The sequence below is a fragment of the Marmota flaviventris genome, chromosome X (assembly GCF_047511675.1).
Source record: "Marmota flaviventris isolate mMarFla1 chromosome X, mMarFla1.hap1, whole genome shotgun sequence".
Classification (NCBI taxonomy): Eukaryota; Metazoa; Chordata; class Mammalia; order Rodentia; family Sciuridae; genus Marmota; species Marmota flaviventris.
In genome coordinates, this window is record NC_092518.1 from 483,103 (window position 1) to 499,128 (window position 16,026).

The 16,026-nt window shown below is 60.0% G+C and overlaps 1 protein-coding gene across 4 annotated transcripts; it reads right to left on the reverse strand.

The window, feature by feature from the left end:
* Positions 1-973: 973 nt before the first annotated feature.
* Csf2ra (colony stimulating factor 2 receptor subunit alpha) lies at positions 974-12,957 on the reverse strand. 4 transcript variants are annotated; one of them, XM_071605994.1, is made up of 10 exons: positions 12,851-12,957; positions 9,625-9,732; positions 8,794-8,936; positions 7,023-7,146; positions 6,813-6,942; positions 6,532-6,713; positions 5,552-5,685; positions 5,398-5,430; positions 4,692-4,827; positions 2,541-2,826 (listed from the first exon to the last, which is right to left on the reverse strand). In XM_071605994.1, coding segments are annotated over exons 1-10 (1,260 nt in total). In that variant the 5' UTR covers positions 12,852-12,957; the 3' UTR covers positions 2,541-2,557. The 4 variants fall into 4 exon arrangements, with proteins under 4 accessions (XP_071462093.1, XP_071462094.1, XP_071462095.1 ...); XM_071605992.1 differs by lacking the exons at positions 2,541-2,826; positions 8,794-8,936; positions 9,625-9,732; positions 12,851-12,957 and adding exons at positions 974-1,207; positions 1,613-1,694; positions 2,436-2,532; XM_071605993.1 differs by lacking the exons at positions 2,541-2,826; positions 8,794-8,936; positions 9,625-9,732; positions 12,851-12,957 and adding exons at positions 974-1,207; positions 2,436-2,532.
* Between the last annotated feature and the right edge of the window lie 3,069 nt (positions 12,958-16,026).

Consider the following 16,026-nt stretch of genomic DNA (forward strand, 5'->3'; position numbering starts at 1 on the left):
GGAGGAGTGCCACCGGCGCCTGGGCTCTGCACTCTGAGGTCCGCCTCAGATGAGGAGATGGACCGGGTGGCTCTGGGAGGTGTCATCTGGGGACACCGGCGTGTCTGTCCAGTAAGTCGCCCAAGGCCAGCCTCAGCTGGTCACCTGCAGACCCCGGGAGCCCAGGTCCCAGGGAGCCCGAGTCACTCATCGGCACCAGCAGGTCTTGGGGGAATCCATCTAGGTGTGTCCCCTCTGTGTCCCGGGGACAGGTCACTGGGGGGACAGGTGACCTGCGGGTGTGAGGGGTGGCGAGATGGATGGGCTGGGCACTGGGCAGGTCCCCGGTGAGTGTCCAGGGGGTGAGGACGGGCGGGCCTGGACGCCGAGGGTCAGCTGGGCTGCAGGGAGGGTCTGCTGAGGGAGGGGACCCGGGTGGTGGCTCCTGGGGAGCTGGGAGGTCCCCCCGGTGCATGCAGATGACCACGTGGACAGCAAAGGGGTCTCCCCCAGGGCAGAAGCCCCCAGAGGAGCGCCCCAGCTCCAGGGTCCAGGTGGTCAGCTGAAGGGGGGACCTACGGGTGACCAAGGGCTTTGACGAGGGATGAGCACCCCATGTCCCCAGGGTCAATGTCGAGAAGGACAATCCTGAGCCCAGATGACCAGCCCCAGGGTGTCTGGGAGGGAGAAGCCGCCCGTGAGCTGGACAGGAGCTGGACACCGGGGTCAGCAGGGGGAGGGGCAGCGGAGCAGGGTGATGTGGACGGAGGAGGGAGGGACAGAGCACCCGGCGCCCGAGTCCAAGGGCGTCCAGCAGCTGCACCCTGACCAGGCCAGCCTCTGGCCACCCGGTCCACCTGCAGAGGTGGAACCCCCAGCCCCAGGGCCACCCGCAGCGAGGTCCCTCTCCTGGGGACTTGAAGGAGGGGTCAGGTGCTCCCGGGGGACGCCGATAGCGTCCCGAGGGGACCCAGTGATGGACTCGTAGGACATCTTTGCAAAATATCAGAAAAATATCTTTTTCTTCCAAAAAAGTAAAAAAAATAGAAAACTTCTCGAGCGAGGGTCAGTACGCGGGCGACGGAGGACGGGAGGGAGAACTTGCGGACATCTCGGGGGGTGGACGGGTCCCCCGGTGCCCACCTGCGGCTCAGTTCACTTCTTGCACCGTCAGGACGTCTTCGAGGTCGTCTTTGCCGGCTCCTGTGGCCACGTGTGCCCAGTCCATCTGAGGTAAAGAAGGAGGGCGGTCAGCGTCCGATGTCCACGAGCCCCCGGGGAGGGACACTTTGTCCTCTGGTGAGGCTCTGGGATGCTTCAGTAGGACCTCGTGGTGGACACATGAGGGTCACCGAGGGACGAGCGTACGAATGGGGGAATCCAGTGAACCAAAGTCACGTGCAAAGGCCCCGGGGCCACAATCGGCTTGGATCAGAGGTGGGCTGGAGAGTGTCCCCCTCCCTGTCCCTCTGTGTCTCTGTCCCTGCCTTCCTCTCCTGCTTCCATTTCCCCGACCCAGAATTCCAGCCACCTCCATGCCATCCCCGTGGCCCCCTGGGAGGGGACAGAGCGTCCCGGGCTACCTGTCCCCCTGCGTTCCCTCCCAGGGGGACCCTCTGCCCCTCGCAGGCACCTGGTGGTCCACTTGATCGTTTGGGGTCACTTTGTCTTTGACCTGAGGGATCGGGGGGAAGAGTCTGCGCAGCCCGTGGGACCTGGGGACACAGAGAGGAAGGGGGAGAGGTGACGGGGACACACGGCTTTCCCCACGGGCCATCAGGACGCCTGTTGCTGGCTCCTCGGTCCACCTCTCCAGAGCAGGAACCACAGGGGGACAGAGTGGAGGAAATCAGGACCATTGGGGACCCAGAAGTACACAGTGTCACACAGACCCGAGGAGAAGCCACGCGGAGACGGAGGCAGAGACTGGAGTGACGGGCCACCAGCCCGGGCGCCTGGAGCGCACCATGCCTGCATCCCACCACTCGTGCCTCTGTTCCTTTCTGCTTCCTTCAGGGGCGTCTGGGAAGCGCCTGAGACCCAGGTGGGTCCTGAAACCTCATCCGCCACCCTCCCCCAGCTGACCATGTCCACCCCGGGTGGACCCGACTGCGGGGAGGGGCCTGACCTCCGGAGGTCTGGGGTGCAGGAGGCCCCCAATCGGAGACCTGAAGAAGGAGGCGGAGCCCAAGCTGCCCATCAGCAGCAGAGCGCGTCTGCGGGGTCCCCTGTCCAGGCCCAGGGCCCCTACCGCGGGGTCCCCTGCCCAGCCTTGAGCCCCTCAGCAGCGCCCGTCTGTGCCCGTTCTCTGGTCACATGGTTTCCAGCGCCCTGTCCTCCTCTGGTCCCCCACGTCCAGGCACGAGACTCCCTGGCACCAGGCTCTGTCCCCTCCGAGGACAGGCCAGCTCTGAGCCATCCCTGCCCTCCCGGGTCCCCTGCCCCTCAGCGGTTACCTGTTGAGCAGGAAGCCGAGGACCAGGGCGCAGACGAGGGTCCCCAGGACCACCAGCAGGTAGACGTGCAGGAGGCCGCCCTCCTGTCCCCGGGAGCCTGCGGGGACACGGCCGGCTGTCCGTCACGGCGGTGCCCAGAGGCGCCCTCGGGCCTGGCTGGTCACCCAGGGCGGGAGGGGACCCAGGACAGAGGTCCCCACCTGTCTCCAGGTGGCCTGGGGTCTGCGGAGCGGGACCTTCCTCCCCGAGCCCGGCCACCAGGGGGACCGTCCAGCGGGGTGACCGGGACGCGAGCAGGTGGGTAAGTGGACCCTTGTGCACAAGGTGAGTCGATAGTGTGTCCTCGTTAGTGTATGTCCACGTAGGGGGACGACGACCACGACTAGTGCTGCTGACCATTATTCATATGACATGATGATTACTAATTAGTGCTGCTGATGATTATTCATGTGATGTAATTATTATTAATTAGCACTGATGATTATTCATATATGATAATTACTAATTAGTACTGTCGATCATTATTCATATGATATCATTACTACTAATTAGTACTATTGATTATTATTCATATATGATAATTATTAATGATTATTGTTGATCATTCATGTGATAATTATTATTAATCGTTGTTGTTGATTATTCATATAGTAATTATTATTTATTATTGTTGTTGATTATTATTCATGTAGTATAATGATGATTATTAATTATTATTATTCATATAATAGAATAGTTTTATTGATTATTATTGTTGATTATTATTCATGTAACATAATGATTATTATTAATATTGTTGGTTATTCATATAATATGATTGTTATTATTGTTGATCATTATTCATATAATAATCATCATTATCATTAATTATTATAGTTGATTATATTCATATACTAATAATAATAATCATTGTTGATTACTATTCATATACTAATAATTATTATTGTTGATTATTATTCATATAATAATTGTTATTAATTATTATTGTTGATCATCATTCATATAATCATGATTATTATTAATCATTTTTGTTAATTGTCATTTCTATAATATAATGATAATTATTAATTATTATGGATTATTATTCACATAATAGAATAGTTATTGATCATTATTGTTGATTATTCATATAATTATTATTATTAATTATTTTTGATTACTCATATAGCATAATGATTATTATTAATTCTCATTGATTATTATGCATATAATATAATAAAAATTATTATTAATTACTGTTGATTATTCATACAATACAATGACTTTTACTATTTTTGTTGATTATTCATATAGTATAATAATTATCATTAGTTATTGTTGCTGAATATCATTCATATAATAATACTTATTGATCATTGTTGATTATCATTCATATAATAATAATTATTATTAACCATTGTTGATAATTCATATAATAATCATTAATCACTATAGTTCATTATGATTCATATAATATGATAACATTATTATCGTTGATTATTCATATGATAATTATTGATCATCGTTGATTATAATTCGTATAATATAATAATCATTATTATTGATTATGATTCATGTAATATAATTATTATTATCACTATTGATTATTATTATCAGTAGTCGTGATTATTACTATTTATGCTCTGGCTGGGACCCACGGGGGGCGAGTGCGGTACCGACCGTCCCTGTGACATGTTTTAATATCTGACAATATCTGGAGGCGGGTGGTCACATCTTTTTTTCCTAACCAGCACTTGAGCCCCGGGCCCCTTATCCCGAGCCCTGAGCCCTGTCCCCTCCCTGTCTGTCGGTTTGATTTAGGGACAGGGTCTTGCCAGGTTGCTCAGGGCCTCACTCAGTTACAGAGGCTGGCCTCCGACTCGCGATCCTCCAGCCTCAGCCTCCCGAGCCACTGGGATGCCCGGCGTGGGCCGCTGCGTCCAGCTGATTGTTTTTCTGTTTTATGTCGCAGCCCTGGACCTGGAACCCACGGCCTCGCACATGCCACCCATTCGCTCCTCCAGTCCCAAGACCCTTCCCCCTGCCTGGGGACCCGCAGCGGTGACTGAGTGACTTCCCCGAGGGGGACCCGCGGATGCATCCTGGCGGGTGCAGGGCTTGGGCTGCCGGAGGGGCTTACGTAGTCCCCTCTTGGGTCGCGGAGGGAGCTGTGAGTGGACACCCTGAGTCTGTGCCAGGTCCAGGGACCTCCTAGGAGCAGGCAGAGGTCACCCGGGGGTCTCCCGTGCACGCAGCGCCCTGCCCCCCGGGGCTCACCGAACTCCACGGGGCGGCTCCAGTGACCCCAGGGTCCCCCGCGGGAGTCCGCGGCTCTGATCCTCAGGCTGTGAGGGCCTCTGGGCTCCGGGCTGGGCAGGTGGCACACGTTGTGCACTTCCCCAGAGACGTTGATCTTTGGAGAGGGCACAGAGTTAGAGCTGGGGCCGTCGGCCTCGTGGAAAGAAGGGGGGTTCCAAGCGCACTCGGTCCATCAGACGTGGACACGGCAGAAGGAGGGGGGACTCCGCTCTGGATTCCAGACCACGGCGCCCCCACGTGAGGAGCATATTGAGAAATAAAGCGCTCAGAATCTGTGGGTCCCCCTTGGGCAGATTCAACCCATTATTGGTCCCCCCCCAAATAAGGACAGCTGGATGGATTCCCTTCCTCTAAATATGGACAGGGAAGTGACTCAAAGGAGCTAGCCCAGAGGCAGACAGGTCCACAGTGGACGTCGGTACCACCGAAGAGGACTCTGGGGTCACAGTGGTGCTGAGGATTGGAAAATGCGGAACAGAAGGACTTGAGGGATCTACCTTTCCAGGTGTTTTGGAGGGAGCTACAGGGAGTGCTGTCCCCTCGGGGGACTCGAGGGCTCTCGGCACACATCTGGGCACAGAATCCCACCCATCCTGGCCACCGCTGGGGACGCTGGCTCTTAGAAAGGGTCCAGTTGGCCGACGACAGCAGACGTCCAACTCACCACTGAATTGTCACCGCGGGCTCTTTCGGTGTTCTAGGACAGAGGAAGGTGGACGGTTGGACACTTTCAAGGGCTTTCACAGAGGCTGACTGTCCTCCTCGTATCTGGGTGGACTCGGGGGTCCCCGCCCACGTCATATCCCGTGGGCGCTGACCTGTGTCCGGATGCCCAGCTGATACTGGAAGTCCAGGTAGGTCAGGTAGGTCTTGGTCCTGGGCTGGTTCCACTGGAGGACGCAGTGAGACGTGTTGCACTGGACGCTGATGTTGTCCGGGGGACTGATCTGCTCTGTGGGGACAGTCGGGCACCTCGGTACCTGAGTGAGCTGCGCCCCTGTCACCTCCCCGCCAGGGAGGGGAGGCCGAGCGCCGCCTGCCCACCACCGATGGTCAACACCTGGAGCTCTGGGGGATGGTCCTGAGGACCCCCAGGGGCTCCGAGCTCATCCCGAGGGGCCAGTAAGGTGGCTGCGGGAGTCAGGGTCAGGGTCAGGGTTGGGGTTCGGGCGTAAAGTTAGGTTAGGATTGGAGTGAGGGTCAGGGTGAGGTTTAAGGTAGACAGATGACCACTTGCCATCTGTGGGAAGGTGTCCAGTCTCCCCCATGGTTAGAGAAGGAGGCATATGGTGGCCTTTGGTGGCATCTGAGCCTATTTTTCAGATATGAACAGGAAGCATGTGAAGGTGACGGACATTTCCCAATTAGGTTCGAAAGAAGGAATCTCCTTAAAAATCAAAGGGACGTCCACAGTGGGGGGAGGAGTGGGTCGAGCAAGTGCCGCGGAGGGACATTGGCCAAATTTTGTCATTGTGTCATGTGCATGTATGAATATGTAGCAGTTAATCCCACCTACAGGTGCCACTCTAATTCACCAATACAAAATCTGGGGGGGGAAAAAAAAGTCAGGCTTGGATGACCCTCAAGGATGAACGTGAGAACAATTTCTCCCTCCCTATCCTGGATCCAAGTAGCCTCAGTTCCTTTCTGGGGACATCAACTCAAGAGCCCCAAGGGCTTCGTGGAGGCCTCCTTCTGGCAGAGGAAGGGACCCCAATCTGGTGACAACTTTGCCTCCATATTTCTCTAGATTTCTAACCCACCCCACAGCCAGACCGACCCCAGGCTCTGCCCTCACCCATCTCCCTTGTCGACAGAATCAAATCAAAGAACTGGATCTCCGTCCCCCGGCTGGTCCCGTTCACCAGGAAGAAAGTTCTGTACTTCAACTTGGAGATGTCTCGCAGGTGGCAGCCCCTGTGGGTCCCCGAGTCTGGTATGTAATGGGGACATTCGGTTTCATTACTTTCACTGTTAGCTCTCAAGAAAGAAAAGAAAGAAAGAAAAAAGAAATTGGCATTTTTTTTCCCTGCCGTCCTGGCGTCCCGCCACGATCCCGCAGACGACATCGGTGCTTACTTCAACTGTCGCATGTACAGAGAATACTGGACGTCGCTGGGGGCCGCAGGGCCCGGGGCCCAGGTGCAGTTCATGAAGGCTGCGTTGTAGATGGCGCACGAGAAGTTCCGGGCGGCGGTGCCCTGTGCACCTGGGAAGAGGGGCTCGGCGTCATTTTCTCTCCAGGGTGGCGGCATGGGGGACAGGGGGGTCCCCACGCGGTCTGCCCACCTGGGTTGCTGAAGGGCAGCTCCTCCTGCACCGGGGCCCCGTCCACGGTGGTGCTGACCTTCAGCGTGGCGCCTCCGTGCAGGGCGACCCTGGTAAAGGTGCACTGGCAGGACTCGGCCTCCGCCTAACCGAAGGTGGCAACTGAAGTCCCCTGTCGTGGGGCCTCCCTGGGGCCCGCCCCTCCCTGCACCCGGGACGCCCCTCTGCCTCCTCCTGGGGAACCCGGACAGGAGGTCCGCTGGGTCTTCCCTCAAAGCCCACCCCTCGGTTCCTTGCTCAGGATTAGGTCCACCAAGAAGCCGGGGTTCTGGGCTGCAGGGGGCGCCCCTAAACACCGCCCACCTGCAGGGGATGCCCCTGACCATCTCCCACCTGCAGGGGGCGCCCCTGACCACCACCCACCTGCAGGGGTCCCCTAACCACCACCCACCTGCAGGGGGCCCCCTAATCACCACCCACCTGCAGGAGACACCCGTGACCACCACCCACCTGCAGGGGGCCCCTAACCACCACCCACCTGCAGGGGGCGCAGCTAACCACCACCCACCTGCAGGGGTGCCCCTGACCACCACCCACCTGCAGGGGGCGCCCCTGACCACCACCCACCTGCAGGGGTCCCCTAACCACAACCCACCTGCAGGGGCGCCCCTGACCACCTCCCACCTGCAGGGGGCGCCCTAACCACTACCCACCTGCAGGGGGCTCCGCTAACCACCTCCCACCTGCAGGGGTCCCCTAACCACCACCCACCTGCAGGGGGAGCCCCTAGCCACCACCCACCTGCAGGGGCGCCCCTGACCACTACCCACCTGCAGGGGAGCCCCTGACCACCTCCCACCTGCAGGGGTCCCCCTGACCACTACCCACCTGCAGGGGACACCCGTGACCACCTCCCACCTGCAGGGGGCACCGCTAACCTCCACCCACCTGCAGGAGACGCCCGTGACCACCACCCACCTGCAGGGGGCGCCCTGACCACTACCCACCTGCAGGGGGCGCCCCTGACCACCTCCAACGTGCAGGGGTCCCCTAACCACCACCCACCTGCAGGGGGCGCCCTGACCACCTCCCACCTACAGGGGGTGCCCTGACCACTACCCACCTGCAGGGGGCACTCGTAACCACCACCCACCTGCAGGGGGCGCCCCTGACCACCTCCAACGTGCAGGGGGCACTCCTGACCACCTCCAACGTGCAGGGGGCACTCCTGACCACCTCCAACGTGCAGGGGGCACTCCTGACCACCACCCACCTGCAGGGGGCGCCCCTGACCACCTCCCACCTGCAGGGGGCGCCCCTGACCACCTCCAACGTGCAGGGGGCACTCCTAACCACCACCCACCTGCAGGGGCGCCCCTGACCACCTCCCACCTGCAGGGGGCGCTCCTAACCACCACCCACCTGCAGGGGAGCCCCTGACCACCTCCCACCTGCAGAGGTCCCCTAACCACCGCCCACCTGCAGGGGGAGCCCCTAGCCACCACCCACCTGCAGGGGCGCCCCTGACCACCACCCACCTGCAGGGGGCCCCCTGACCACCTCCAACCTGCAGGGGGCGCCCTGACCACTACCCACCTGCAGGGGGCGCCCTGACCACCACCCACCTGCAGGGGGCGTCCTGACCACTACCCACCTGCAGGGGTCCCCTAACCACCACCCACCTGCAGGGGTCCCCTAACCACTACCCACCTGCAGGGGGCGCCCTGACCACCGCCCACCCGAGCCAGGGGCCCATTGAGGCTCCCACGCGAGCCCCTGGTGGCCTCCTCACATTAACTTTAATGTCCCCCATTTCCCTGTGACTCAGGCGGCACGTGGCGCGGGTGGCGTTTTCCTGGCAGCTCCAACGGAGCGTCATCGTCCGCGGGTCAAACTCCAGGTCCAGGCCGGGGGTGGGCGACGGCGATGGCGCATCTGCAGGGGATGCCCACAAGTCAGAGTGACCTTGCCCCACGTCCCCCCGCCCCCGCGCACACACTCTGCGCCTGCCAGGTGACCACGGCCAGGGCTGGTCCCCCAGGCCTGGACACTGCCGTGTCCTCAGGCGTCCCCGCGCCCTGGACCTCCCTGCCCTCCCCCAGAGGTCAGGAGAAGTCCCCAGAAGGAAGCCAGCGCAGGACAGCGGCTCAGTGACCGGCTGGGACACGCAGGTCACCCCTGGGAAGGACCCTCTGACGTCCCCTGAGGCAGGGCTCGGTGGCCTCCTGTTCCTTGACCCTGCCTGGATGTGTGTCCTGTTGCGCAGGCGCAGCTGGACAGACCCCCCTCACCCTCGGGTTCTGCAAAAGCCACTCTGGTGCGGAAGTGGGGACCCGGCCTCATGATAAAGTGTCCCCAAGGGGTAGGTGTCCACCCCGCGGGTCGCTGACCCCTCCTTTTGCAGCCGGGTCCGGGCGGGGGATCCGAAGGCCACCAGCCCCACCTACTGGCCAGAGGTGGGGACGTCCTCCCGGTCCATCTTTCCAAACCCTGTAGCACCCGCGACTGGGCTGCGGCTAGGGGTCACCAGGTCACCAAGGCAGGTAGGGGACAGATGAAGCTGCATCCCCAGACACCTAAACGGGAGCCCAAGGAAAAGGGACAGTCACGTCCCCGCACTCACCCGTCAGCTCCTGGGTCACGAGGGAGGACTGTCCCGGCAACGCGGAGAGGACAAGGACGTAGACGGCCAGCAGCAGGCTCTCGGGGCTGCCCGAGGGAGCGCAGAGCACTGGGGAGACAAAGCCGCAGGGTGACGAACGTGCTGCACTTTGATTTTTTTGTTGTTTTTTTAGTGCTAAGTTGATTTTCCTCGGGTTGTTTGTCACAGTAACAGAAAGAGCGAAAACTCAGGTCACGGCTGATCGCCGACGGTGTGTGGGAGCATCATCCCCTGCCCACGTGGGGTCGGGACGTGGAGGTCTCTGGGGACAGTACTCTGTGTCCCTCCCGGGTGGGTGGCTTCTCCTTTCCTCAGCATCCTCTTTCCAGGAAGCAGAAATAGCAAAGGTCAGGCCGAGCTCACCGGGTGGGGCTCCTGCCCCCTTGGTATCCCTCCGCCGCCCTGGTCTGGCCCGAAGCTCCACATCCAGGCGGACCTGGGAGCCCCGAGGACCCCGGCTTTTCTTTAGACTTTTTCAGGTTTTAAAGGATTTTTCCCCTTCGCACAAGACAAAGTGAAAGAAATCCTACGGGATCCAAACTGGGAGGCCGAGGCCGGAGGATCGAGGGTTCAAAGCCAGCCTCAGCCAAAGGGAGGCCCTAAGCAGCTCAGGGAGACCCTGTCCCTAAATCAAATGCAAAATAGGGCTGGGGACGGGGCTCAGGGGTCCAGGGTCCAGGAGGTCCATCCCTGGTACCAAAAAAATATGATTTTATTTCACAGAATAATCCAGAGAGAGGACTCGGCCCATTTTTCAGAGAGAAAACGTATAAAATCACTCAGTTTTCAAATAAAATATTAAATAAAAACTACGGGTGCCGACTGGGCACGGTGAGGCGCACCTGTCATCCCGGGGACTCAGGAGGCTGAGGCAGGAGGATTGCAAATTGGAGGCCAGCCTCAGCCACTCAGCAAGACCCTGTCTCAAAATTTAAATAAATGAAGACATAAAAGGGGCTGGGGACGAGGCCCGGTGGCTCAGCACCCGGGGTACGAACCACGGGAAAGCGTCAGCCCTGCCCCTCCATGCAGAGGGGCCCCCGGGGTCAGCAGGAGCCGCTGTCCAGCCTGACCCAGCGTCCGCGCCCAGCCCTGCACCCACACCCCGGCCGACGCCCGTGACCCTCTCATTTTTTTTTTTTTTTTTGAGTTTCATCATATAGAAAAGAGTAACTGAAAGAGAAAAGGGGAACAAGTGGGTGACCCCGGGGACGGGACTGTCAGCCGCACACACGCTCACGGCGGAGGGAGAGCAGCCGGTGGCAGGGCGGCTCGTGGGCAGACTGCAAGGTGGACCGGGCGGCCAGAGGCGGGCCTGGCTCAGGGTGCAGCTGCTGGACGCCCTTGGAGAGCTCTGTCCCTCCGCTGCCCCTCCCCCTGCTGACCCCGGTGTCCACGCAGCTTCTCCCTGCAGCCAAGCTGACCCTCAGTGTCCAGGCCCGCCCGTCCTCACCCGCTGGACACTCACCGGGGACCTGCCCAGCGTCCAGCCCGTCCATCCCGCCACCCCTCACACCCGCAGGTCACCTGTCCCCGGGACGCCCTCCCTCTCGACCCGTCCTCCACGAAGGGAGAGGCTCAGCGTCCTGCTCCACACTCTGAGGCCCCTTCTCCCTGGACCTTGGCAGATTCACCCGTCTCTGGAGGTGGCCGTGTCCACCCCAGCTGGGGACACCGTCCAGGACAAGGACTGAGTGAGGTCCCCAGGCAGAGCTCAGCGAGATCCCTGTCCCAGCCTCCTAAGGAGGCCTCCTTCTTCCCAGAGAAGCCGGTGGTCGATGGCCGGGCTCTGTCCCTCTGGACACGGGCTGCTTTCCCTCCAGGGTGTCCCAGGGACACCTGGGGTGACACATCGGCAGACCTTCTGCTCCTTTTTCTCTTAACCCATCTCCTGGACGCAGGCGACCGGCCAGCACCCCGCCCCCCTGGCTGGGCGGCAGGGGAGGCCATCGCCCCAGGGTTGGAGCCTAAGCAGGTGCCGGGAGCCGGGCACCTTCTCAGAAGCCGTTGACACATGGCGGAACTTTGTCACCGGCCGCAGGGTTCCCCATTCTGCTTCCCTTTCACGGAGCTTCCCCTTCCTCTATGACGCCGCCGAGTCCAGACGGAGAAAGACCAGGAACCGGCTGGAACTTGACCTTGAAGACCCCGCGACCCTGCACCCTATCCGTTCGGGGGGCCGTCCTCGCCTGGGCGGCTGCGTGGCCTTATTTCGCGGGTCCCGTTTGTGCCCCGATTGTTCTTTAACGCCCTGGTCCCCTCCCGGGCCCTGGAGACCCCGAAACCACTTTCCCCCTGTCTCTGGGGATTTTCTGGGTGGGACCTTGAAGGACTGCAATCGGAGGATGTTCGGCCTCCGGCGGCCACTCTGGCTGTGGGCTGGGCATGGTGTGTCCCCTTTGGTCCCTGTCCTGGAATATAGGATGCAGGTGATTCGGGGTGGACGGGCGGCAGGACCCCCGGTTACATCCCGGGGACCTCAGTCTCTGGGGACGGCATCGGGTTCCACGAAACCGTCTCAGCTGCCGCCGCAAGAGCTTCTCATGACCCGGGGCCATGTCCTTTCATCGGGACATTCCTGCGTGCACCTCTGCCCACTGGGGCACCTGCTGCCCGCCAACTGTCCCGTCCAGCCCAGCGGGACAGAGAAGGAAGCCCGTGCCAACAGCTGTCACCCCACTGTCCCTCCTTCTGGCCCTGGCTCAAGAGCAGATGGGGTCCCTGGATCACAGCACATGACAAGACCCAGCACGGGCCCTGGGACCTGGGCTCCCGGGGTCTGCAGGTGACCAGCTGAGGCTGGCCTTGGGCGACTTACTGGACAGACACGCCGGTGTCCCCAGATGACTCCTCCCAGTGCCACCCGGTCCATCTCCTCATCTGAGGCGGACCTCAGAGTGCAGAGCCCAGGCGCCGGTGGCACTCCTCCCGGTCACCCCCGGCCGTCCCCGTCCCTTCACCAGCCGTCCCCATCGCCCACCCTCAGCTCCACGCTGACCCTCAGCCAGAGCCACAAAGTGCACAGAGGGGACTTGGCAGTTGGCAAGTCCACGGAGCCAAGGGACCTCCTCGCCCCGCCACCCTGGGATCCCGGCCTCCCGGCCTCCCTGCCTCCCGGCCTCCCTGCCTCCCGGCCTCCCTGCCTCCCTGCCTCCCGGCCTCCCTGCCTCCCGGCCTCCATCCTTACTTGTGGGTCCCGGGCTCCAGCCTCAGCCCGCCATCTTGAAGTGCCACCTCCCTCTGCAGCCTGTGAGCCCCCGACGTCGTCACCCGCCGACTCACGTCCTGGGCCCAGGGCTTCCCGTTTCTGGCTGGGTCCCTCCCGTCCCCCCCTCTGGGTTCCTCATTTCAGGATGGGGCAGGCGCGGTCACTGGTTGTCACTGTCACCCTGGGAACACCCACAGGCACCGTGGGCTCAGGGGCACGGCCAGGCGCCAGGTGACAGCTCCTCCTGCAGCCCGGGGGCCACTGCCTTAGGTCCCTGCTGAGCCCTGGGGACACAGGGCAGTGGCTTCTTGTCCTCAGTTGATCATGGACCAAGGGACGATGTCAGAAGGGACTTGGCCCCTCCTGGTCACCTCCTTGGTCATCTTCAAGTGACAGGCGAGGGCTGGACGGGGCTTTGCCATCAGCTGATGACCACCTCGGTCCTAAGTGTCCCTCGCTTCCTGTTCTCAGGGACAGGGGTGGCTTCAGGGCCAGGACGTGGTCAGGAGTGGACGCCCCGTGGTGGACAGGAGAAGCCGCCCCCAGACTCCCAGTGTCCCCTGAGTCTCCTGGGCACAGGGGAGGCCCACGGCAGAGAGCGTGGCCACCGAGGGCCGGCGTCACAGGAGGCTCGGTGTCCCCTGAGCCAGGGACCGTGACACACAGCAGCCCCCTGAGGTCACTCAGCTGAGAGACAGTCTCATGGCCAGGCCCTGGGGCTGCACGGAGCTCTCTTCCCTGAGCGCCATGGTGGAGGGACATCTGGAATGGACAGTCCATCACGGTCAGGTCCCTGCTCCCTGGCCACGCCCAGGGTCTCCTTGGGGACAAAGACCTGGGAGCCAGATGGACAGGCAGGTGGCAAACTGGGTGTGACCCTGCCCTAGCCCAGGGCGGATCCAGGGCGCTGTCCCCTGAGGTCCTCCGGGGTGCGCAGTGGTCAGCTGGGCAGTCCCCGGTGCCCTGTGGTCAGTTACCCTTGGATTTTCTCCTTCTGGGGTCGACGACGGAACTTTCCAGCAACCTGGGTCCCCCTTGGCTCGCTGGCCGTCCCCAGCCGGGAGGAGGGGACTTGGTGTCCAGTTCCCCGCACAACCCGCTGCCCAGTGCTCAAGTGTCCGCTGCGTGTGTGACTGGTCAAGACGGCCGGATGCGTGTCCCTCGCTTTCCAGGAAGTCCTGACGGGGGCGGGCACCAAGGGCCCCGAATAACGTCACCGTGTATTAAAGAGGGACACGTTTTGCAGACGCTCGTCCCCGCAAGAGGTGGCCAAGGTGACCAGGTCAGCCACGGGGTCCCGGCCAATTATATTTTTCCCGCTACTCGCTGAATCTCATTTTTCACAGAGATTTTTGTTTCATTTTCAAGAAACACATGTTAGATTCTCATGGGAGGGGACGGTGACGGATGTTCCTGCCCAGTTGCAATGTGTCGTGCACACAGCTGGTGCTCCATATTTGCATCTTCGATATTTAAACGGCTTTTGATTGACATTAGATGATTCCATCAATATTAATTTTTTTGGGGGGGGCATCTGGGATTGATCCGCGGGGTACGTAGTGACTCAGCCACGTCCCCAGCCCTTATTTTATTTTTTTTTTAATTTAGGGACAAGGTCTCTTACGTTGCTCAGGGCCTCTCCAAGTGGCAGAGGCTGGCCTCCAACTTGCCATCCTCCTGCCTCAGCCTCCCAAGCCGCTGGGCTCCCACGTGGGCACCACCAAGGCCAGCGAATATTCAAATGATTTTTTTTTTTTATTAACTTGACCTGGTTTGGGGTATTTTCAAGGTTCCACGTGGCACATTTTTACCTGTTTTCTTTTCTTTTTTTGAAAAAATTCGTTCTAATGAGTTAGACAGGACACGACTTTTAATGTTCAAAGGGAGCAATGACCCCTATGGGATCCCAGGACACCTGGACCATGTCCCTGTCCCTCGATTTTTTTTTTTTTTTTAAGAAGAGCTTTGGGTGGACACATTCATATTTGGTCGCATGCACGGGGACGCCCTGGGGTTTCCCCTCCAGGACTCGGGTGGGCCTGACCACATCAGGGGGATGGGTGGGCATTGGTCCCCCCACGTCCTGCGCGGAGCTCTTTGGAAATGCAGCGCGCGATCTCACGGGCTCCGTGTCCCCCGAGGGACACCGCAGACCGCCAGTGGACCTCGGGGTGGACACGCAGCGAGCCGGGCGCCAGCGGGACAGAGGCCACCGGACCTCACGCAGAGGCAGGAGGCCCAGCGGCTGCAGGGGCAGCGGGGAGTGGACCGTGGTCACCAGGGCTGCAGGGAGCGAGGCTAGGGAGGGAAGGAGGACGCCCAGGGAGGAGTCCCGACCTCCAGCTGGGAGCCAAAGGCCTTCCTCGTGCCGCGTCCTGAGACCCTCGGGGAGCCCAGGTGGCCGGGGCCCTTGACGGACAGGCCCGGCTCCGCCCTGCTGTTTGATGGACAGGAGAGGGGGCGGGCCCCGGCTGCAGGGTGCGCCCTCCGCTGCCGGCCTCTGCGCTCCCCGGGGAGGCCCTAAGGACCTCAGTGAGACCTGCCCAGAGCCGTGACCCAGCCAGGCCCGGAGATGGACAGCCCCCCGCCCTGTCCCCCGACCCAGGCTCCCAGGGACAGGAAGGCGACCTCCTCCTGCAGGAGACCCCGGAGGGAAGGGCTGGCTCAGGGCCGTGTGCAAAGCTGCAGGGAGTCTAACCTGCGTGTCTGCTGCTGCTGGGAAACGAGAAATGGAGGACCCCAGGGCGCTCAGCCCCTGAGCCACATCCGGGTCCTTTTTAGATTTTTTTTTTTTTTTATTTTGAGACCGAGTCTCGCTAAAGTGGCTGAGGCTGGCCTCCAACTTGGGATCCTCCTGCCTCAGCCTCCGGAGCTGCCGGGAAGAGGCTCGCGCACCACCGCGCGTCCAGCTTGTTGGTCCCTTTCCAAATGCACGGAATCCAGGAGGCTGAGCCCACGGAGACGGGGCACCCCTGGGCGCGGTGACTTGTCATTTCTAACGTCCCCGTTGATGTATCACAAGTCACACGTCCCACATGTCACAGCTCATGAGTAATTTTTTCCTGGGCCACGTGTCACTTCACTGGCCATAAAGATAAGGGGGGGGCTCGTCTCCGTGGAATGACCAGAGTCCAGCTGGGAACGCTGCGGGCTCC